This window comes from Lipotes vexillifer, unplaced genomic scaffold, assembly GCF_000442215.2.
Source record: "Lipotes vexillifer unplaced genomic scaffold, Lipotes_vexillifer_v1.1 scaffold73, whole genome shotgun sequence".
NCBI classification, from domain to species: Eukaryota; Metazoa; Chordata; class Mammalia; order Artiodactyla; family Lipotidae; genus Lipotes; species Lipotes vexillifer.
The window spans coordinates 447,705-472,060 of NW_006772656.1; the positions used below are offsets into that span (position 1 = coordinate 447,705).

At 37.8% G+C, this 24,356-nt stretch overlaps 1 protein-coding gene across 2 annotated transcripts in view; it reads left to right on the forward strand.

Moving 5' to 3' along the window:
• CLASP2 (cytoplasmic linker associated protein 2) overlaps positions 1-16,092 on the forward strand; it is a 181,653-nt gene extending 165,561 nt beyond the window's left edge. For both annotated transcript variants that reach the window (XM_007447690.1, XM_007447689.1), the window contains 6 exons: positions 796-1,024; positions 7,634-7,827; positions 8,327-8,455; positions 10,860-11,066; positions 12,136-12,252; positions 15,148-16,092. In XM_007447690.1, coding sequence (XP_007447752.1) covers positions 796-1,024; positions 7,634-7,827; positions 8,327-8,455; positions 10,860-11,066; positions 12,136-12,252; positions 15,148-15,234 — 963 coding nt within the window. In that variant the 3' untranslated portion in view covers positions 15,235-16,092. The remainder of the gene's footprint in view (positions 1-795; positions 1,025-7,633; positions 7,828-8,326; positions 8,456-10,859; positions 11,067-12,135; positions 12,253-15,147) is intronic.
• The last annotated feature ends 8,264 nt before the right edge of the window (positions 16,093-24,356 follow it).

Sequence of the window (24,356 nt, forward strand, 5' to 3'; positions counted from 1 at the left end):
ATAATTTACAACCTTAATAATGAAATCTGGGAGCTTTTAGTTCTGTGTTGCTAATGAAAGTGTTGCTAATGAAAGTCCTCTTGTATCTTTAACTGGCATAGAGAAACTGTTGCTAGTCACGTTGTATATACTGCTTGATCAAGCCACTGGCAAGGAAACTATAGGAATCATTAGAGACAGCATTCTTTTTTTTTTTTTAACATTTTTATTGGAGTATAATTGCTTTACAATGGTGTGTTAGTTTCTGCTTTATAACAAAGTGAATCAGTTATACATATACATATATCCCCATATCTCTTCCCACTTGGGTCTCCCTCCCTCCCATCTTCCCTATCCCACCCCTCTAGCTGGTCACAAAGCACCGAGCTGATCTCCCTGTGCTATGTGACTGCTTCCCACTAGCTATCTATCTTACATTTGGTAGTGTATATATGTCCATATATACACTACCACTCTCTCACTTTGTCCCAGCTTACGCTTCCCCCTCCCCTGTCCTCAAGTCTATTCTCTAGGAGGAGAGACAGTTTTTATTTTTATTTTATTTTATTTTATTTTATTTTACAGTTCTTATTTGCCCTTATGGCTGTGGTTTCCTTACATCTCTTTTATAAACTGTGACTTTTTGCATGTAAGTTTTAACTCATCGTGTTGATTTCCATTACTTAATTTTTTTTTTGGCTGGTTATTGTTACCTTTTTAAAACAGCCTTTGAAGCAGTAGGGAAATATCTTTTTAGAATTTCAAAGAGATTTAAAAAGGAGTTAATTTGCTCTGCCTTCCGCTTCCCATTAATAGACATGTGGTGGTCCTGGGATGTCTGACCCAAGAGCAGGAGGTGATGCTACTGACTCAAGCCAAACAGCCCTTGATAATAAAACTTCATTGCTCCATTCGATGCCTGCTCACTCCTCTCCACGCTCTCGAGACTATAATCCGTATAACTACTCAGATAGCATCAGTCCCTTCAATAAGTCTGCCCTCAAGGAAGCCATGTTTGATGATGATGCTGACCAGTTTCCTGATGGTATGTCCTGGGTCCTGCTGCTACTGTCTGTGTTTTGGAGGACTGATAATCAACGAAGCAAATGAAATATGCATGCTCTTTTATTGTAACTCACTAAAAAATAAGGATCTTTGGGGGTGGGAATGTTCTCTCCCATCTTCTAGGAGCTTATTTCTAGTGGTTTGGTGGTTTTCTGACCCTGAATAAGAGACAGATTAATCATCCTAATATCATCCTTGAAATCAAGAAAACCTCAGTGACCTCCCAGAAACAACTGAAACCAGTTGTAGCTTATAAATTTAGTCTATCTATAGACACATTTCATTTAGTTATTAATTTTTATACCAGAATGACAAAACCCTTTGAAAGGATACCCATTCTTTACAATAGCCTTTTGAGTGTGAAGTCATAAACTCTTTAATAAGATACATTCAAGAACCAAATATGGGAAAAGCTACCATTAAGATTTGGAGTTGGCTTAGGTCTAAGCTCTGACACTATGCTGCATCACCTGGGAAGTTGGTTGACCTTCCTGAATCTCACTTGTCCCTAGGTTGGAGATGCTATGTTACCTGCCCTTCTGATCACAGTATGCAGTAAGGTTTGGATAAGGTGTATAAGAACTGACTATAAAGTACAGAACACTGTAAATGTTTTACTTATTTTTAATAGTAAGGAGTTACATTCTTTTCCTCTACAAATTACATGATCCATTAATTCTTTTCTTAACTAAGTAATGTATAGTAATATATAACTTTATGTAAATAAACTTGAAAGTCTCCCCCTCAACACTGTCATGATTTCATACTTAGGTAATTTCTGATTTTCCCTTTATTCCCTCAGTGTTGCTGTCAGTGAACATATTTCTGCATAAAATTTATGTACACATACAGGTAATTCTAAGAGATTTTTAGGGATAGAATTGCCCAATTAAGGGATATCTGTAAGTTTGTTTTGAGAGTTACTACCAATTACCAACTCAAAACACTTGGCCAGTTTAAGTAGTACTGATTTCCTCACCAACCCAGAATGTTTAAGTGTTTTTATTTTTTTGTCATTGTGATGGATATAAAATAGGTTATCCTAATGAGCATTTCCTTTATTGTTAGGAAGACTGAGAAATTAGATATCAGATTATTTTTTAATTTTTCTAATTTTGATGAATAGAAAAATATCTTCACTTCTGAATTTCTTTGATTACTAATGAGGTCAATGAATCATATTTTGGCCAACATGTCATGTTAAGAGACTTAATATATCACATATATCACAAAGGCAAAATTATGACAACATACCAAACTGTCTAAATTACATAAGAATCTATAAAATCGCCACAATTATGCACTTTGGTGTATTTTAATCTATCATAAATAGTTGACTATGCTGTTGAGGTTTAGTCATGATAGCAGCATAACAGAAGTGTATGAATTGGACCTAGCAGCAAAGTGCCCTTGGAACCCTGCGTAGTAGCAACAGCCTGGTGATTGAGACCTAGCTTTAGCAGCTTAATTTAAATTGGTTTTAAAGTATTTATGCACAGAGGTCACAACTGACATTTCTTGCTTCGGCTCTGCTATATATATGTATATCTCACATATATAGGCACTATATAGGTGTATATATATATATATATATATATATATATATATGTAGGGGTTTTTTTAAAGTATTATTTCAAAATAGTCAAAAGCTTAAAAGTTGGGAGTACAGTAGAAGGAACTTTTTCTTGAACCATCTGAGAGTAAGTTGCCAAACTGACGCTCCATCACTTCAAATACTTTAGGACATACTTTCTATAAACAAAGACAGTGTCCTGCATAATTACAAAATATTCATCAAAGTCAGGGAATTATCAGTGCTACATTAATAACTACCCATCCTTAGAGCTTTTCCACTTGTCCCGATAATATCTTATAGTGGAGTATCCAGTTCAGAATGTCTGTTGCATTTAATCATCACGTCTCCTTCAGTGTTCAGTCTTTTCTTGGCTTTCATGACCGTGGCACTTTTGATGGTTAAAGACCAGTTATTTTGTAGCATTTCCCTCAATTTAGGTTTGTCTGATGTTTCTGATGACTGGATTCAGATTTTGTACTCTTGGCATCAGTATCACAGAAGTGTCAGTGCATCTTTCACCTAACACATGATTTCCCTTTGCCCCAAGATTGGTGATGTAATTTTGATCACTTGATTATGGTGCTGCTAACAGGCTTCTCCACTATGAAGTTACTCATTTTGTAGTTAATAAGTGTTTTGTGGAGAGGTACTTTAAAACTGTAAATATCCTGTTCCTCATTAAACTTAAATTTTATTTATTTAAAAAAAATAAATATTTATAACTGTACAGACACATAGTTTCCTGTTGTATTCAATGGGCTATAATGTTTAACTGTTTTTATTTATTTTGATGCTCAAATTTTCCTTAATTTGACCATCAGGATCCCATTCAAGCTGGCTTTTGTGTCCTTTTAACATGTCCCCATTCTTACATTCTGACACAGCAAAATCTTATACCGTCCTTGCTTCAGTCCTGGAATCAACCATTTCTCCAAGGATCGATCCTTGGTTTCTTTTAACAGAAAATTGTCTTTAAAGACTGAAGTCTGGGCACTAGGTGTACTCAATGCTGGTGGGACATCACTACTCCCCAGACCTCTTAAGTGACTAGAGCTAGGGAGTGTGTGTGTTTATGTGTGCACGTACGTGTGTATACATGCATGCATGCTGATTTATATCTATTACTGTATCTGTCAAAAGCTATGTGTTTATACCAATAACTCCAATTCTAGTCTAGCACCATGAGGTTAATTTTAGTTTCTCCCTTTCCATATTAATAACCCCCTGTGAGAAACCTGACTTCCGTTATCTTGAATATATTTACTTATTTGATCAATCCTCCTGTGTGCAGCCAGTTCTCCACCTCTGCCACCACCTCCTCACCTGCGCGGATGCACTCCCCACCTTGCTGGGCTCTACCATTCCACCCTCAACTTCCTTGGCCTCAATGCCATTCTGCTTGGGCTCTGACACATCACACCTGGTTGCCACTACATGTGGACACGCTTCTTATTCTAGCTGAGCTCTGAAACCCTATCTTTCCCACTCTCACGTGTGGAAACCCTCCATACTCTGCCTGGGGATCTGTCCCCAGGCCTGTAATTTTGATAAATGGAAAAATATCTTCATTTTATGAGATTGAGGAATTGTGTTTTTACCAGTTTCTCATGTTGAGCCTTGATATATCACAAGTACCACAAAATTATGACAACTTAGCAAGGTCGCCCCCTTATTGTCTAATTCTCTTCTCCTTTACTAAGGATCATATATTTCTCATTTGTTAAAGGAAAATATCTTTGGAAATTATATAACTGAAACCTAACTGGGTAGAATATTTTTGAACTTGAGAATGTTATTTCTTCACAGCATAATAGTTGATGGACTTCTGAAACATTTGAAGATAGATAAGCCTTCAGTTACACCAAAATAGTAGTTGTTCCAAGCTTCATATAGCAATTGTTTTCATTTACTGTCTATTTTCTTTTTTAAATTTGAGGTGGGGAAGACCTTACTTGACATTATTTTATTGTAAACATTGCTGACATTATCTTTTTTAATGTATTGACCTCCATTTTGCTGTTTTAATTTTTCTTTTATGCCCTGCCCCCAAGTAAAATTTCTCCTTATTTTGTTTTTAAAATATAAAACTTTTGGCAGGAGATAATTATTTTGTTCAAGTAGGAATTTGTTTTAAAATTCTGAGACTTATTAAGTATCTCTCTTACTCAGATGTGTCTGTACATATTACAGACAGATACACACATTAGTGATACATTTATCAAAACTAACAAGTCAAACCCACTAATGGCCAGCTCTAATTATGACCTTTGTAAAGTTTACCGGGGACTATAATATTCCAGAATATGTACTACCTCTAGTGAGGATGATACTGTTATTCAAGGGAGACTCATATTTCAGGCCCAGGTCCTCACCATGACCCTAGGAAGGGCGTGCTATTTTCCCATTTTACTGATAAGAAAACCCAGCCTCCACAATAATTGAGAGTGTGCTCCTATCACACAAAGGCTAAGGGGCAGAGGCTTGGTGAGACTCCAGAGCCTGTGTTCTTTTCACAGAACAACAATGCTTCTATGTGTCAGAAGAGGAAATACAGTTGATTATACTTTATCTTAATTAATTCAGTACGTTAGGTTTATCTCATTTGTATGACATAAATAGTTCAGTTTTTAACAAATAATTTATGTGCTTTCTTTGGCAGAAGTTATTTTCCTGTCAGTCATCTGTCCAGACCGTTATATGACATGTCATTTCTAATTATCTTCTAGAGTAATTACAAAGCCTGTATTCATGAAGAGGAGAACTGAGTTCCTTCGAAACAAAGCATTTTCTTGAGATTTCCCTTTATTTAACTGAAATAAAATATACTCTTATCAGAATGATTTTATGACATCTTTGAAAGTCTGATAATGTAACTTCACAGGAATGATTTTTGAGTGGTTTATAGAGATGTATTGATCCTGCTGCAGTAGTTCTTGTTAAGCCAGCAATATTGTTCTAATGTTGGTCTATACAAATGAAATTATTATAAGACAGTTTTTTTTGTTTTTTGTTTTTTTGGTTTTTTTTTTCTTGCGTTATGCGGGCCTCTCACTGTTGTGGCCTCTCCCATTTGCGGAGCACAGGCTCCGGACGCGCAGGCTCAGCGGCCACGGCTCACGGGCCCAGCCGCTCCGCGGCATGTGGGATCCTCCCGAAACGGGGCACGAACCCGCGTCCCCTGCAACGGCAGGCGGACTCTCAAGCACTGCGCCACCAGGGAAGCCCTATAAGACAGTTTTTATTCTCCAAGTTAAGATCTTTGAACTCAAATTTCTTATTTTTCATGGTTTTGCTCTGCATTTTGCAGAGGTTCTTCCTGATCTTCCAAAACCCTAATTTAGTTCTCCTCAGTGATCATTCTTTCCAGATTATCTCACGTTTTTAAATTCAGTAATCACATTTTGTGCTCTGTGTATGAGTGTTTGGGGACCAGAAGTTCTTTGTGCTCTTATTATAGTTCCACAAAAGTTGTCCTAACAAACTTCCTTTTTTATAGGCAGTGAATATTATCATTACATTTTGGTTCAATTTCCCTTCCCTATCATCTGTTAGTTTTATTCCAGTAGAAGTCATCTGTTCTAGTAGTTCAGCTTGATTTCCTTTCCTCAGGTTTCTGAATTCTCTTAAGTGAAATATAACTTTTCTTTCCCTTCTTGTAGTTGTGGGTTCCCTGAGACCTATAATGTCAGGACATTGGTATCTCTAGGTCAGTGGCTAACCAGCTGGCAGGCTGAGGCACAGTAGCTTCTGTTTTTATGGACCAGTTGTGAACCATCTGGCAAACTACAACCTCAAGGTTCATTTTTGGGAAAAGTGCTCTTTCCTCTTGAGCATTTCCTTTTGTAGGCAGCAACCCTCTCCAAAAGGCCAGCATACTCATGCCAAGTGAAGCCACAGAGAATACAGCTCCACAGTGTTAGCTGTCTTTCCTGGAGACTTGGGAGAGGGAGTGACCCCAGGTGTACCTTCTAGGCTCAGGCACCATGTTCTGTGATTATTTTATTCCAGAGAATGAGTTAGAAGGGAAAAGAATCTATGGCACAAGCTCAAGCAAATGCCTGCCCAAGTCCCTCAAACCTGAATTTATCATGTATTTTATCAGCAAAAGAATTTAGGAAGAACTCTGGTATTTTTTAATGTTCTAGTGTGAACTTTCGGATTTAACTGTCTTTCCTACAAAGATTTCTCAAAGCATTATCTGATGACTTTGAAAAATAAACAATGTGTCCTTTAACATTCATAAAATTCATGAGTTCATAATTATACTTTAAAAAAAGAAAGCAAAAACAAATGAAAACTCCTTGATAACCACTGGGCCCAACTCTTGACTTAGAAATTTAAAGGGAAATATATTAGGTATTCTGCCTTTTCTATCAAACTGTATCTCAGGGCAATCAAAATAGCTCTAGTTGATAAACTCACTCTCAAAGAAGAATTCCAACCCATTTTTAACTCCTAATAAAATAATTGATTTAGCAACATCAGTGGGTGAAATCATTAGTTAAAAGGTTGATGGGGAACTTTACAATGGTGGGATCAAGTTGTTACCAGTTAAATCCAGTGATCATTTATTAGTATCGCTGAAAATTGAGTACCCAGACACTGTGAGCCTCCTGGCATGACAACATAGAAGTGCATGCTGAAGTGTGTAAGGATGAAATGATACATTGGGATTTGCTAAAAATTTTTCAGAAAAAAAGTTGCGGGGGGGGGGTACAAAGATGATGTAAGAATGGTAAAATCTTAATAATTTTTAAATCTGGGTGATGGGTACATGGGGGTTCATTATACAATTCTCCTGTGAATTTTTATTATAAATGGTTTTAAACTAGCATTGAGGTTTTGGGGATGACAAATGGAAAAGAATATTTCTTGGTCATTTTTCTTTGTTTTGGGGGGTTTTTTTTACAAGCAACTTTCTGTTTGTGTTCATGATGTTATAACGTTGTCATCCCCATACTTGTGAAAGTTGACCTGTAAAGTTACAGAATTAACATCATGTCCTTATGACAGATCTTTCCCTAGACCATTCTGCCCTGGTTGCAGAGTTATTGAAGGAGTTGTCTAACCATAATGAACGTGTAGAAGAAAGAAAAATCGCCCTCTATGAACTCATGAAACTGACACAGGAAGAATCTTTCAGTGTTTGGGATGAACACTTCAAAACAATATTACTTTTATTGCTTGAAACCCTTGGGGATAAAGAGGTAAAATGGTAGAATATGTAAACAATAGCCTGTTTTTCCTGTCTTGGATTGCCTGTCATTGCCTATTAATCAAGTGCTACACAGATTTGGAAATTGGGAAAATGAGTCTTGTCTGCTGCTTCTTCCTGCCTGAAATTTTCACTGTAAAGTACTTTTTCTTCCCAACCAAGCAGCTCAATGATTTTCAACTGCTGACAACAGGGAAAATGAAAGGTTGCTGACAAAATTTTTATAGGAGAGTACTTGTTTTTGCATATTTGAATTAGTTGTTCAAAAGTAAAACTTCCTTTTTAATAGAATGTAGTGGTTCTTGGTTTCTTTAAGAAGTATTAGTTTTCAACTAGAGATGTGAAAACTTAATTGCCTAATATACCGCATATTTTATGCAGTTGTCTACAATTCCCCCAACCCATATTAAGACCCTTAAGTTACAGAAATGGAAAATATAAAGATCGTCTACAACCCAAAATATTAAAAACATTAAAATATTTTTTCTTAGCCTACAATCAGGGCTTTGGCATTAAAGGTTTTAAGAGAAATCCTAAGGCATCAACCAGCAAGATTTAAAAACTATGCAGAACTGACTGTCATGAAAACACTGGAAGCACATAAAGATCCTCATAAGGAGGTAAGTGACCTGACAGTACTTCTGATATTATTGCATGAAACATACAAACGTTGTTTGAAAGTACTCTTAGCAAGCATTTTCTTAATGTTCAAGGTAGTATCTCATTGAGAAGCAAACATATAATCTTTTCTGTTTAACGACTTATATTGATACCATGGCCTTTTACCTAAAATAGGTGAGCTCTAGGATATAATTCATCTGACTTCATTTTCTCCTATCATTCACTTTTAGATTTCCACTTAGAATTCACCAATCTTAACTTCACTTTCCATTTACCAATAAGAATTCGTTTTTTTAAAATAACTAATGACGATAAGAATCATTGTTATTTTAAAGTGGTAAATTGCCTGTAGGAGCTAGATGTCTGTTAAAGTTTACTCAGTAAAACAATGAGTACAGCTTTCCTGAAAGAGTCCTGTAAACCTGTCTGGTTACATTATAGTCAGGATATCCCCATCATGACCAATGACACTGATGAGATAATCAGTGAGATGAGATAATCATAAGGACTTTTATTAAAATAATTAGAAAAGCAAGTTTCAAATAGGGACTGCATGGGCTTCCCTGGTGGCGCAGTGCTTGAGAGTCCGCCTGCCGATGCAGGAGACGCGGGTTCGTGCCCCGTTTCGGGAAGATCCCACATGCCGCGGAGCGGCTGGGCCCGTGAGCCATGGCCACTGAGCCTGCGCGTCCGGAGCCTGTGCTCCGCAAATGGGAGAGGCCACAACAGTGAGAGGCCCGCATAACGCAAGGAAAAAAAAAAAAAAAAAAAAAAAAAAAAAATAAGGACTGCAACTCTAAGAGAAAGCATCAGAGCAATACATAAGCAAAAGACAAGTCAAAAAAAGAAAGTTAAAACAGCAGTGAGACAAAATAGATTAAAGTTAAGTATAAGATTTAAAACTGTAAAACTCTCAGAAGAAAGCATAGGTGTGAATCTTTGTTACCTTGGGTTAGGCAATAGTTTCTTAGATACAATACCAAAAGCAGAAATAATCAACAAGGAAAAAAAGAGTAAATTGAACTTTATCAAAATTAAAAACTCTTGTGCTTCAAAGGATGCTCTCAGGAAAGTGAAAAGACAACCCATAACATAGGAGAAAATTTTTGCAAACCATGTCTGATAAGGGACTAACCACCGTAATATATAAAGAACTCTCATAACTCAACAATGAAAAGGTAAATAACTCAGTTTTTCAACGAGCAAAGGATCTGAGTTGACATTTCTTCAAAGAAGATATACAAATGGCCAATAAGCACATAAAAGGATTCTCACCCTCATTAGTCTTTAGGGAAATGCAGCTAAAACCACAATGAAATACCACACTTCACACACATGAAGAAATGTTGGTGAGGATATGAAAAAATCGAAACCCTCTGGGTAATTCACTTTTCAGAAGCTGTGACTGTGAATCTTACAGGAGAGTGAGCCATAACTTTTAAATCTACCTGGATTTTTAATCTGATTTTTTAAAATATCCACTTGGTGTTTAGTAGTGGTATATCTGTAGCATCTTGCTGAAGGCTTAAAAAAACTATGTAATATTTGTACTTTAGTTATCCACCTTCTGACCTAAATGAGGGCTTGTAGCATACCAGTTTTTACCAAAGATAAAATTGACATTCTTAAGCTGTTAGAGCTGAAATTAGCCCTAGGTCTTCTGACTTGCAGTGTATTTTCCACTATACCTTTCTAAGTACCTCTCACAGATTGAGAGCACAAATGAGACAATACCAAAGTAGCAGCAAAGGCAATAATTTTTACATGTTTTCAAGACCATCTTTAGAGATTACAGATTCCAATAAAAATATAGATAACTGTTTCTTCTCTTCATTGCAGAACCAGTGTTTTACCCTCCCCAAGTCCAATATAGAAGGAAAGAAAATCATTATGAACAGTAGGGGAAATAGCCTGTTAACTTGATAACATATTAATGGAATGATTTTTATTTTATTTTGTTAATAACTTGATAAAAGGCACAAGCCCTCCTGGAGTTGAGGGTCCTAACAATGAGCAGGGTCTCAGCGTGGCTGATGCAGAGGACTCCAGTCACAGTGTAGTCTAGGTGGACAGAGCCTCCACTCCCCTGCAGAGCTAGACCACAATATCATGTTAAAGTTGCTTTTAATCACTGAATCAAGCCAACATTAAGAGAACACAAATGAAGGAAGAATGATGTAAAAAAGCACCATGTTTCCATCTTCTAGCTTCAACAGTTATCAACGTTTTACCAAACCTGTTTTATCTGTACCCTCACCTTTTATGTTTGTTTGTTTAGTGTTTTCAAAGAAAATCCCAGATATCACGTCCTAGGACTTATTTCATGAAGTGTATATACATCCAGGCCACAGTATACGTTTTACAAAATTACTTCCCTGCTAAATGTTGACCTCTTTGTTTTAGGTGGTGAGATCTGCTGAGGAAGCTGCGTCAGTATTGGCCACTTCAATCAGTCCAGAGCAGTGCATCAAAGTGCTCTGTCCCATCATCCAAACTGCAGATTACCCAATTAATCTGGCTGCAATCAAAATGCAAACAAAAGTGATAGAGAGAGTTTCCAAGGAAACCCTTAACCTGCTTTTGCCAGAGATTATGCCAGGCCTAATACAGGTAAGCAGCAAAGCTTGGAGGAATAAGCTATGTGTGATACATTTGGGACTCAGTTATTTTAGGCACTTGCCAGGCAACATTAGTGGCATGGCCAAGCCTTCCTGCTGTCTTAGGTGTTCGGAGCAGACTTTCTGTAATTAGTTGTGTGTGTGTGTGTGTGTGGTAGAATATACATAACATAAAACTTACCATTTAGCATGGTAACTTACCATTTAATGTGGGTTTTTTTCTATGCATACAAACCCATACATTTAAATACTTTAAAAAAATGGGATCATATTTTGTAACATGCTTTGCTTGACTTAATCATAGATTGTGAACTTTTTCCATCCAATAAATAATATTCTATAATGTAATTTTAATGACTAATATTACATAGTATGTATATTAAGATCCCTCCTGAAGAGCATTAATCATTCATTTCTTTGTGCTTCTATAGTATTACCTTTGTGACTGTTCTAAGCCGAATACCACTAAATTGTGAGGTCCTTGAAGATAAGATCCAAATCTTTTCCTTTCTTATCTGTGCTTTGGTGCTAAGAACAGAATATACATAATAGGTGTGTGTCATACATATAGTGGGTACCGAATAAATGTTTGTTGGATGAATAACTTAGAGTAATGGTAGGGATGGGCCAGATGTTAAGATTAATTCAGCCTGGATTACAGGAGTACCTTGACTGCCAGGCCAAGGAGTTTAGGTTTTATTCAATAGTGAGGAGCTGTTGAATTCACTACAGCTGAATGCTTTAGGAAGGTTAATTCAGAGACTTTGGCAGGGTGGATTGGCAGAGGGGCAGCCCCAGAGTCAGAGGATTGCAGCTTTCCAAGCTAAGTAAGAAAGAACCCGATAAGGAAGTCTGACAGTGGAGTGGGGATGCCGAAGGGGAGGTGGAGGAAGGAAGGGCATGTCTCTGCCTGAAAAGGTGAGAAATTAACTTTGTCCAGTCAGTAAAGCTCTCTCTCCTCAGCATACTTGGGATCTCCTCTTTGAGTTGCACTTCTGTCTCTATGGAGTGTTACTTTCCTCAGATCCTGCAGGAGTGCTAACAAGGACTTTTCTTCCCAGGGTTATGATAATTCGGAGAGCAGTGTTCGGAAAGCTTGTGTCTTCTGCCTGGTGGCTGTTCATGCGGTAATTGGTGATGAACTAAAACCACATCTCAGTCAGCTCACTGGCAGTAAAGTAAGTAGTGGTGCTCTGTTCTAAAGATGGTGGCTGTGGGTCCTTCTTCAAAATTTAGTTTTTTGAGTGTGTTAAAGAGTAAATTTGGGGGCTTCCCTGGTGGGGCAGTGGTTGAGAATCCACCTGCCAATGCAGGGGACATGGGTTTGAGCCCTGGTCCAGGAAGATCCCACATGCTGCGGAGCAGCTAAGCCCGTGTGCCACAACTGCTGGTCCTGCGCTCTAGAGCCTGCGTGCCACAACTACTGAAGCTCGCGTGCCTAGAGCCCGTGCTCCACAACAAGAGAAGCCACCGCAATGACAAGCCCAAACCGCAACGAGGAGTGACCCCCTTTCGCCACAACTAGAGAAGGCCTGCGCACAGCAACGGGGACCCAGCACATTAATTAAAAAATTAATTAATTAATTTAAATAAAAAGAGTAAATTTGTTATTCGGATTTTAATTAAGCTTTGCGAATCCAACTTATTCCTCTTACCGTTTGCAGTTTAGCTGTTTGTACTTTCACATCTGTTACTCAGGTGAGGTCAGCGGTTTGGTAGGGTGGTTGGTAGACTGCTGTGAAAAAAATGCCTACAGCTTCTGGTTATTTATTGATCACCAACTGACTCTCCTCACTCCCACACCGAAATCCTTACCCCCAAGGACTGTTTAATTAAGAATAAATAATAGTTATATATCCATGGATTTATATGTCCCCAAATATGGAACAATTGAACATTAAAAAAATTTTCCTTTATGAACTATGATAATCAAGTATTTGTTTTTCCTCTTTTTGTTCTTATTTTGATCACAATAAATGTTTAACTTTGATTTGTTATGTTAAAATAAATTTTCCAATTAGTCCTTAAGATGCAAAAAAACACAAAATCAGTCTTGCTTTCTTCATTTCTTTTTTTTTTTTTTTTTTTTTTTTTTTTTTTTTTTTTTTTTTTCCTTGCGTTATGCGGGCCTCTCACTGTTGTGGCCTCTCCCATTTGCGGAGCACAGGCTCCGGACGCGCAGGCTCAATGGCCATGGCTCACGGGCCCAGCCGCTCCGCGGCATGTGGGATCTTCCCGAAACGGGGCACGAACCCGCGTCTCCTGCATCGGCAGGCGGACTCTCAAGCACTGCGCCACCAGGGAAGCCCTCTTCATTTCTTTGATACTATCAAAACCTTGAAATTTGTTCTAAGGGGTGAGGATAAACTATGATTGTCGAATTATGGTTTATGAACCAGTTAACTGGCAAGACACTCACCTTCATATAAAAAGTTTCCCCAAATCCTAACAGTTGTCATTACTATAATCAAATTTATTTTTTAAGTAGCAAAGGGAAGAAAAAATACATTGAAGGAAAAAGAGCTCAGGTAATATACCTTACAATAAATACCTATACAAGTTATAGATAGATTAAAGTAGTGGTTCTAGGGACTTCCTGGAGGTCCAGTGGTTAACACTCTGTGCTTCCACTGCAGGGGGCGCAGGTTTGATCCCTGGTCAGGGAACTCAGGTCCCACATGCTGTGTGGCGTGGCTGAAAGAAAGAAAGAGAAAGCAGTGGTTCTTAACCTTTTCTGTGTTACAGACCACTTTGAGCTTTAGCTATAATCTCATCCCAAGAAAAATAAATGCATACAGATAAATTTTACGCATAGTTTCGTGGGGGGGGGCGGCATTCAGTGAGCCTCTGAATCTTGTGGACACCAGGTTTAAAAGCCCTTCGGTCAAAGACAATGTTAAAAAAGCAAACTTTGAACAACAAAGTGGTTTTCAGAGAAAAATGTATCCTGAGTTTTGTCATAAATTTAAGTTAGGTCCTGATAATCCAGAGTTGTCTGTAGAAGAATTAAAATTCAGCACTTTACCAGGATACTAGGCAGCCAGTAGTAATGTTGCATGTGAAGACAGTAGGTAGGAAAAATATCTGAGAATGACATTAGGTGAAAAAAAAGTAGAAAACAGAATTGGATGTGCTTTGATTCCAAACTATAAAAATATGATCTCATACAATAAAGACTGCAAAATGACACAGAGAAATCAAAAACATTCTTGTTAGGAGAGCAGTGACGTAGTTGTCTGAGATCTTGGGTGCTGGAGCCCAAGTGCCTAATTGCCTCTCCTGGCCCACTTCTCTCTACCCCTATGGCCTTAGGCAGGGATGGCACATCCTGTATCTCGATTTCCTCATCTGTAAAATGTTGTGAAGGTAGGGCTTCCCTGGTGGCGCAATGGTTGGGAGTCCGCCTGCCGATGCAGGGGACACGGGTTCGCGCCCGGTCGGGGAGGATCCCACATGCCGCGGAGCGGCTGGGCCCGTGAGCCATGGCCGCTGAGCCTGCGCGTCCGGAGCCTGTGCTCCGCAACGGGAGAAGGCCACAGCGGTGAGAGGCCCGCGTACCGTTAAAAAAAAAAAAAAAAATGTTGTGAAGGTAAAAAGAGAGAATTTAAGGCAGTATATTGTATAGCACATACTGCTCAAACGTTTATCTTTATTGTCTTAATAGTGACTTCTTTTTCTAAGTTTTGTATGTTATAACTATAACATTTTTTGAAAAGGCATGCTAAAATACTGTCCTGAAGAAGGTAAAAGAGAGAATTTAAGGCAGTATATTGTATAGCACATACTGCTCAAACGTTTATCTTTATTGTCTTAATAGTGACTTCTTTTTCTAAGTTTTGTATGTTATAACTATAACATTTTTTGAAAAGGCATGCTAAAATACTGTCCTGAACAAACTGAGACTTAAAAATTTTTTTTGAAATTCTTAATTATCAACAGTAACTGGGGCATTATAATAACCCCTCAGTCTAAAATATCTTTTGAAGCTCACATATGTATAATTTTTTTTAATGAGCATCTTACAGTAATGTAGAGCAGCTTTCTCAAATGACGTGTTTGGCTTGAATCTGCAGATGAAGCTACTGAATCTTTACATCAAACGCGCACAAACAGGTTCTGGAGGAGCTGATCCCACTACTGATGTTTCTGGACAAAGTTAGTGAAGCTGATGGAAGTGAACCAGGTCTCTCAAAGAAAGGACAGACAGACCACCCTCATCAATGAAAGGAAATTTTCAAATACATCTTTTGGAAGTTACCATTGTTTCCCAGTTTTAGTTTTTTGTTTTGTTTTGTATTTTCTGTAACAGAGGGCTATCCTCAGTCTGCATGTAACTTTTATGATAGTTATTCCAAATTCAAAAGAAACAGTATTAACATCAGTTGGTCAATACAAAGTAATTTTTAATCTAATTCATCATTTCACACGTTTTACTTCTTTGTCCTCCCATTAACCTTTGCCAGTGTTATGACTGTATACATTTTTTAAGATGCTGGTTAAACAGGAATGCTTAAAGCTTTAAAAGTTTAACAGTCTAAAACATTTTTTGGCCTTTATTCAAATGCAGAATAATATTTTTATTGCTACTTTGAGTTTTGTTCCGTATCATGTCCTATGCTAGAAATATTGAAATGATGTGAAATAAAGCAGGACTAATCTGAACTACAGCTGGACTCTGTTGGTGTGATAGTGATACACGTCATTAATTAGTTGCAACTTCTTTGGGGTGATCTGTAGTTTAAAACTAAGACCTCAAAGAAATGTTACAGAATCAGCCAGTTCTGTAAGGCTGATATCCTTTGTTGGTTGTTGATCTTGCCATCTTTATTTAAAACCATGTCCCCTCTATGATCCCTTAAGAAAGCTGTACCAAATCATCAGCCTGTGTTTTTCCTGTTACTTATTATAATAGAAGGTTTCATTGCAGGGTTTTTTGGTTTGTTTATCTTTGTTGTGAATGATGCTTTTTTTATTTATTAATATCAAATTCACTTATGAATAAACTTGATAATGGAAACATAAAAAAAAAATCAAGTGCATGTGTGTCCTTGACCTTCTTCTGTTTCTCATTTAATAAACAGACTAATTATTGAGACATGGGAGTCGACTAGCACCTTTTCTTTAAATGGTGGAACCTGGTTTCCTTTTACCATGAAATTGTCTTACTTGAAAACATTGATCCTGATGAGAGAGAAGATGGTGCCAAGGTTATTATCTTTGTATAATGGGCTCAAATTCTCTACCTCTTCAGGGCTAATACTTTTAACTGAGCTGCTGCCTATAGTGTCTTTTGGAAAACTATTAAAAGGGTGATTTTTTGTTACTTTTTAACAAATTTTTTTAATCACCTTTTGCTACACCTCTTATTTTCACGTGCAACCAACTTTCAAAAATTACCAGTTTTGGTGGAAGGCAAATTTGGTAATTTGGAACCAGGATACTAATGATTTCTCATCTTGACTTTTTTAAAAATCCTAACAGAAAGTGAATTTGACTGGAAAGGCAAATACCTATTAGGGAGGCAATTTGCTTTTGTTACAGAGTTATCTGTACTTTCTTTGTTTAATCAAAAAAATGTAGAAATGTATGTAAAGAATTTAAGGCAAGAGTTCTGAATGGATGATTTGTGATAGGCTTTTACCTTCCTTCCTTTTTGTTCTAGCAGCAGGAAAATAGTTTCTCTATATCCCCCCCTTTATCTGTAACAATTTTGTTTTCTACTGTTAATTACATTGTGTATTTATAGTTCTATGCTTACTGTTGTGCATATACTGGCAATAAAACTGTACATAACATTACTTGAACAAATTAACAATGTATATCAGTTGTTTTTCCGTCTCACTGTGTGACAAGTCACTTATCTCATAACTAGGTTTTTAAAAATGTTTAGAAAGTCCTGTTTCAGTGGTATTCTCATGAATTTGTAAGTGCATCCAAGGAGAAAAGATCTGTCAGGAGTAGCAGCCACAATCCAATGTATATAGCTCTATATGCATGTATATATTATAGCTTATCCTTAAAAAGAAAAGGTATTTTAAACATTGAACTCGTCTCAGTAATGCTTTATGTTCCATGACCTTTGGTATGTTTTATAATCATTTTGGATCTAAACATTGATCTAATTTTGACCTCTCCTTTAAGGTCCTGCTCTAACTGCTGTTGACAACTAAATAGAGTGGCTTAAGCTGAATAATAACTCTACTTGAAAACTTAGATCAAACACCTGGCATCTAAAGGCAGGCACTCAAGAAATGAATGAACTGAGTAACAGAAGAGTATGGTTTAATGTGACGAAGTGAAAGCTAAGTCATGTTTAAAATTCTGTTATTTCAGTTGATAAGACTATAAGAAAGTTATTGTTGACTATTCAGATTGCTATATATAATACCTTTAATTTGTTCATTCCAGAAACATATTAAGATGTCAGCTATTAAAGAATGGTGATAAAAAGCTACTGGTTAAATTTTTTTCTTTCTGCTTTTCTCCCCTAAGGTAATCATCAATGTCATTCATTTACCCACACTGCTGAGAACCAATTAAAACGTATAATTCCAGGTTTTAAAACATGTTTGTTTCTTGTGGGTTTTCAAAATCTGTAATAGACTTCGGACATTTTCAAGTAAGATATGATTTGAACCTGAGGTTTCATATTTGGAGTAAATTTGCTATATTCCTTCATATTTTATTATAAACTTCAGGTCAAAATGACTTTTCAAGTTATGTCTTACAGTAAAAAACTAAAATCTTCAGGCCAGATCTATTTGTAAATTCAAGTGTTTCTTATTATTGTTAATTTAGAAAAACATTCACAGTAAATAGAAATGAGGATTAATGTTATTCCATAATACATGAGGTTTTTTTTTTTTAATTTAACCTTTGACATCTTTGCTTCCTGTATTGTTTTAGTTCATTTTATTGCAGTTAATCAGTATAGTTTTATAGCCATGCAAATGAAAGATCTAGAGTTAAGCTTTAAAAAAACCTGTCAGTTAAAAAGTTATCCATCTCTATTGTGGAATATTTGGAAAATAATGAAAAACTGAAGGAAAAAAATTACCTCTCATAGCACCACTTTAGATGATCTGTGTTGTTATTTTGTGGCATGCTAAGATAACAATTTGATTTAATGCTGAAAACTGTAAGGGAACATTAAGTTTTGTTAACCAGAGAATGACAAGATTAGAATTAGCTAAGATTTTGAATGCTTCTGTTCTGTGCATGTATTTAACAATACATTTTGAGGGCTTCCCTGGTGGCGCAGTGGTTGAGAGTCCGCCTGCCGATGCAGGGGACACGGGTTCGTGCTCCGGTCCGGGAAGATCCCACATGCCGCGGAGCGGCTGGGCCCGTGAGCCATGGCCGCTGGGCCTGCGCGTCCAGAGCCTGTGCTCCACAATGGGAGAGGCCACAACAGTGAGAGGCCCGCGTACTGCAAAAAAAAAAAAAAACAACAATACATTTTGAATATATTCCTTCTTTGTTTTTCTATAGGATGACTTGTAACAGCAGCAAAATATTCATTGGTATGTGTGCAGCATAATCCTGGGTTGTTGATCTTCACTGGATATTCCTATAACAAATAGCTACATCTTTGGCACATCTCCAGTTATTTCCTACTTGGCAATTTTATAGATGCCTTTACTATGAAATTACTAAATATAGAAAAACAATGCTTATTTAAAGATATACTAATTACTTAAATAGCTGGGTTTAAATTACTCTTATAATAGTAATCTAAAATAGAACAGGAAAATACAAGAAATCTTTATATGTATCGGAATTTCAGTATTTCAAACTTACGTACATTCATCCATGCAGAAGATATGTGAATAGTTGCCTTCAGGGAGACAGAGTAGAGCAAATAACCATGATACAATGTGGTTAGTGCTATAGTAGAGAATAACACAGGGTGCTGATGGGAGCTAGAGAATGGGGGTGGGGGTACACATAAGGTGTAATCACAGAAGGCTTCCTAGGAGAAGAGGTGATGTTTAGTCTAGAAACAATGGGTCTGAGGCTCATTGGGGTGACAGGGTAGGGAGAGCAGAGGGAAGCCAAAGAGCAAGGCAGTGGTCTATGAAGTAAGAAGCATTATGTCATGTCACTGGAACTTTTTAAACCATGATTTGTTTTGGAAAATGTAAAAGAAATCTCATATACTCTCTTAAAAGTCCCCATAAAATATCTTTCAAAAAGAAAAAAAAAATACCTGTGCATTCTCACAATCAAGAAAGCTTGGCTATAGCTTTTCTTTCAGGGGTTTTAGTTCAAAAGTTTTCCTTTTCTTACAAAGTTATAATATTGAATTCGCTTTCCAGACTGAATGTATCATTTATGTCTCCCCAGCTGGCCATCATTACACAGGTTGGTTTAGCTGGAACATGGGATGCCAGTGGAGAATGACCCCGGATTGAGTACTAGATACTCTGAGATATAATCTAACTGAACTAAGGAGTTCACTGAAGACTGAAACTGAAGAACAGCATGGTTAGAATTAACATCACAAACACCTCAATTTTACATACTCTGAAAACTTCAGAAGTGAGTTTAGTTTTTAGGTTACAATTTTTATGGATTGGTCTCTATGAATCTGGTTCTGATTACCCTTATTTACCTACTAAATATTTGAGCACCTGCCCTGCATCTGACACCTCTAAAATCTGTCTGCTGTAAATATGTAGCTGTGGATCTGGTAATAGGAGAGATGCATTAATGTGCTTTCAGAAATGTGATCGGTACAGGAGGGACCGGCCTGTAACTCAAGGTAGAAGGTGCTGCTTCTTGCAAACCATCCTGACCAGATAGCCCTGCATGCAGCCCCGGTCCCCCAGTATTTTTCCCCTTAAGAATGTGCGAATCTGTTATTTTTATTGGAAATGAGTGCAAAAAGGGATTGCTTGCTGGTTTTAGTCTAAAGCCAATTTTACAACATAATTTTTATCTAAGTTCAGGTCTGAGTAAAGACTTAGAGTTGAATTACTTCAACAAAGCAAGAAATATGCCTTTTCTTCTCCATCCTCCTAAAGCCATGGTTTTCAACTAGGTGATTTTGCCCACTGGAAGACATTTGGCAATGTCTGGAGGTATTTTGGGTTGTCACAACTCGCTGGGGGAGTGCTACTGACATCTAGTGGGTACAGGCCAAAGGCGCTGCTAAGCATCTTACATAGACAGGACTGCCTTACCACCCACCCCACCACACGCAAAAAACAAGTATCCAGCCCCAAATGTCAGTAATGCCCAGGTTGAGACAACTTGCACCAAAGCAAAGGAGTTTCCATGGATAGTTCCATGGGTAATACAGCCCAGTTTAAAAACACTGAATCAGTTTTTTACACTAATGTTGAACACAAAAGTGAACAATCCAGAACTCATTTCCAGCTGAATTTTAGGATAAATTTTCCCATTTTTTAATACATACGGGCTCACATGCCAAACATTGAACACAAGTCATTGATCCCCAACTCAACCCAAACTATTTTCTACTTTTTCTCCTACAACGTACTCCATTCTAAAGTCTCAGTCCGATGCTAGGGTAGTCCTTCAAATTTTCCTCTAAGAGAAATGGTGATTTTTATTTCAAAGAACTGATTTCTAGCTCTTGAGGTCAGAGAATTTCCATACAGTGAGGTTTCCTCCAGGTCTGCAGCAGTGTGGATGACCGAGGAGACTCAGAAGAATGGCCTTGAGGTTTGTTGGCCAGTATTAAGTCGATATTCAAATATTGTGTAATTCCACCTGTATGAGATACCTAGAGACAGAAAGTAGAATGGTGTTTGTCAGGGGCTGCAGGGAGGAGGGAATAGGGAGTTATTGTTTAATGGGCACAGAGTTACTGTTTGCAATGATGAAAAGAGTTCTGGAGAAGGATGGTGGTGACAGTTGCAAAACAGTGTGAATATACTTAATACCACTGAGCTAAACATTTTAAAATGATTAAGATCGTAAATTTATGTGATGTGTATTTTATCACAATTAAAAATAATTTAAAAAATAATGGTCATGGGCTTCCCTGGTGGTGCAGTGGTTAAGAATCCGCCTGCCAATGCAGGGGTCACGAGTTCAAGCCCTGGTCTGGGAAGATCCCACATGCAGAGGAGCAACTAAGCCTGTGTGCCACAACTACTGAGCCTGCGCTCTAGAGCCCATGAGCCACAACTACTGAGCCCACATGCTACAACTACTGAAGCCCACGCGCCTAGAGTCCGTGCTCTGCAACAAGAGAGGCCACCGCAATGAGAAGCCCGCGCACCACAACGAAGAGTAGACGCCGCTTGCCACAACTAGAGAAAGCCTGTGTGCAGCAACGAAAACCCAACGCAGCCAAAAATAAATCAATAAATAAAATTTCTTTTTTAAAATGTGCCTCAAAGATTTTGTTTTTTTTTTTGCGGTACACGGGCCTCTCACTGTTGTGGCCTCTCCCGTTGCGGAGCACAGGCTCTGGACGCGCAGGCTCAGCGGCCATGGCTCACGGGCCTAGCCGCTCCGCGGCATGTGGGATCTTCCCGGACCGGGGCACAAACCCGTGTCCCCTGCATCGGCAGGCGGACTCTCAACCACTGCACCACCAGGGAAGCCCTCAAAGATTTTTTTTTTTTAATAAATAAATAATGGTCATTAAAATGAGGTCAAAATACAAAAGTAATTAAGAACTCTGTTCACCACCTGATTGCTGTGAACAACTCTATGTAAAGATGTTTGGGTAAATAATATATCGAATGATACCGATGGTGTATAATATATATATATACACACATATATATATATACTGAGTATGTAAAAGATCAGAGTAGGCAAATTGAAGCAACTCTTTATTTTTTAATTTTTTAATTATTTGGCTGCGTCGGGTCTTAGTTGCGGCACGCGGTATCTTTCATTGTGGCACATGGACTCCTCTCTAGCTGTGGCATGCGGTTTTCTCTCTCTAGCAGTGGTGTGCGGGCTCAGTAGTTGTGGCAGGCAGGCTTAGTTGCTCTGCAGCATTTGGGATCTTAGAACTCTGACCAGGGATTGAACCCACGTCCCCTGCATTGGAAGGCGGATTCTTAACCACTGGACCACTGGGGAAGTCCCAAAGCAACTCTTTTAAAAGTTGCTGTGTTGAGATGTGTTGCCCACAAAGATTGCAAAATTTCAATCATGGCTTCCTCTCTTGCACTCTGCTCATTTTGTTCATTCACTGATTTCAGTGATTCTGACTTCACCACTGATGGGTTTTTCTAAATTTGGCATATGGAATGAGACCCACTTTGTCTAAGTCCTGCCTCCTTTAAGGCACCTTCTGCCTCCTGTCACCACCCTTGCCTTCTGCTGTTGTATCAACTAGTTGGCATCTGTCCTAGATTTCCTCACCTTCCCAAGAGAGGATAGTAGCAGAGAATGGATTATGCAGTGAAGCTGCTCAAGTGCAAAATCACTATTTCCACCACTTGGACAAGTTAATCTCTCAAAGCTTCAATTCCTCATCTACAGAGCAGCAAAAACAATAGCACTTATCACATAAGAATATTATGGAACTAAATGAAATAATGCCTGTTTCTTGGGCATAGCCTGACACTGCATATGTGAGGGCCTTTAGAGCTGCAGTCTTAGATGGGGTGTAGCCATCCAGCTGACTCCCAGTGCTGCTGCTGTCTTCCTTTGTGCTCGTTTATTTCACCATCCTTGGACCTGAGCTGCTCCACCCAGCCATTATAGACCCAGCATTTCATTTGCTAATTGCGGGGCTTTAAAAAAATCTTTTTTGATTGTGGTAAAAAACCATGTAACATTAAACTTAACCGCTGTAGCCATTTTTAAGTGTACAGTTCAATAGTGTTAAGCACATTCACACTGTTATACAACAGACCTCTAGAACTTTTTCATCTTGCAAAACTGAAATTCTACTCCCATTAAACACTAATTACCCTTTCTCTAGCACTTGGCACCCATCCGTCTACTTTTTGTTTTTATGACTCTAACCACTTTAGATACTTCATAGGAGTGGAATCATACAATATTTATCCTTTTGTGACTGGCTTATTTCACTTAGCATAATGTCCTCAAGGTTCATCTGTGTTGTGGCATGTGCCAGGATTGCCTTCTTTTTTAAGGCTGAATAATATTCCAGTGTGTGTATATACTACATTTCTTTATCCATTCATCTATTTTGGAAATTTGTGTTGCTTCCAACTCTTGGCTGTTGTAATGCTGCACAGGCCTTTTTTTTTTTTTTAACCATTTATGTGTTTCTAGCACTGTCCACAATACTGGAACATAGCAAGTCTTAATACTTGTTTTATAAATGAATACATGAATAAATTAATTCAGTGAGTCTTTAGAATATCCAAGTCTCCTAAAAACAATAAAATAGTTCTATGTGTCTTTACATTCTGACTTTTGTTGCTGCTTTATATTTTAGCATGAAAATATGTAATAAATACTGTATACTAATTGTTCTTTCCTATGTGTCAGGTTTTGTGCCGAGTACTTTAGATGACTTAACTTTTCATTCTAATCCTACAAGGCAAGTATTATTATCATCATCATCTCCAGTTTACAGAAGAGAGACTAAGACTTAGAGAATTGATTTGCCCAAGTCGTGTAGCTCATAAGCTGTGTTTTAAACCCAGACTGAGGCCAGAGATAGAAAACTTAATCTCTGTGCTATAAATGCTCTAGTTATAGTACATAAACATTTTTTAGGTCCCCTCCCAACTTTGTGAATAGTGGTACCTTTAAGATCTAAAAAAAAAACCACCACCACCTATGGCATTTCAAAACTGCTCTTTAGCTGCTGTATGAATAAGTAAATAAATAAATAAAATTTTAAAATTAAAAAAAAACTGCTCTTTAGGTATTTTGAAAAACTGGTGCATAAAAATATTGAGTTTCTAAAAATGCACACATCTCACCTAGGGAAGTACAGAAGTACTCAGAATAGGTAAAAATAATATCCATAGTAGTTAAAGAAGAGGATGCAATTTCCATATCCTCTATTGTCCTGGAAGCATTGATAAAATGAGGCCTTATAATTCAATCCAAACATTTGTCTTGGAGATGCCTGATAACCCAAATTGTGGCTAGGCAGGGCAGCTAAGCTCCAGCCCTGACTTCTCGCTGAGACTAATACTTATTTCATCATCCTTTCTAACTGTCCTTCCTTCATTTGCTCGCCTGTCTTCAAGCCTGGTTGGCAAGAGACGTCGCAGGAAGACATCATACAATAGCCCTAAGGAGGGGCAGTCAGCCCAGACTGGAATACAGGTATAGTAAGGGAATGTCTCCAAGAAGAGGGAAA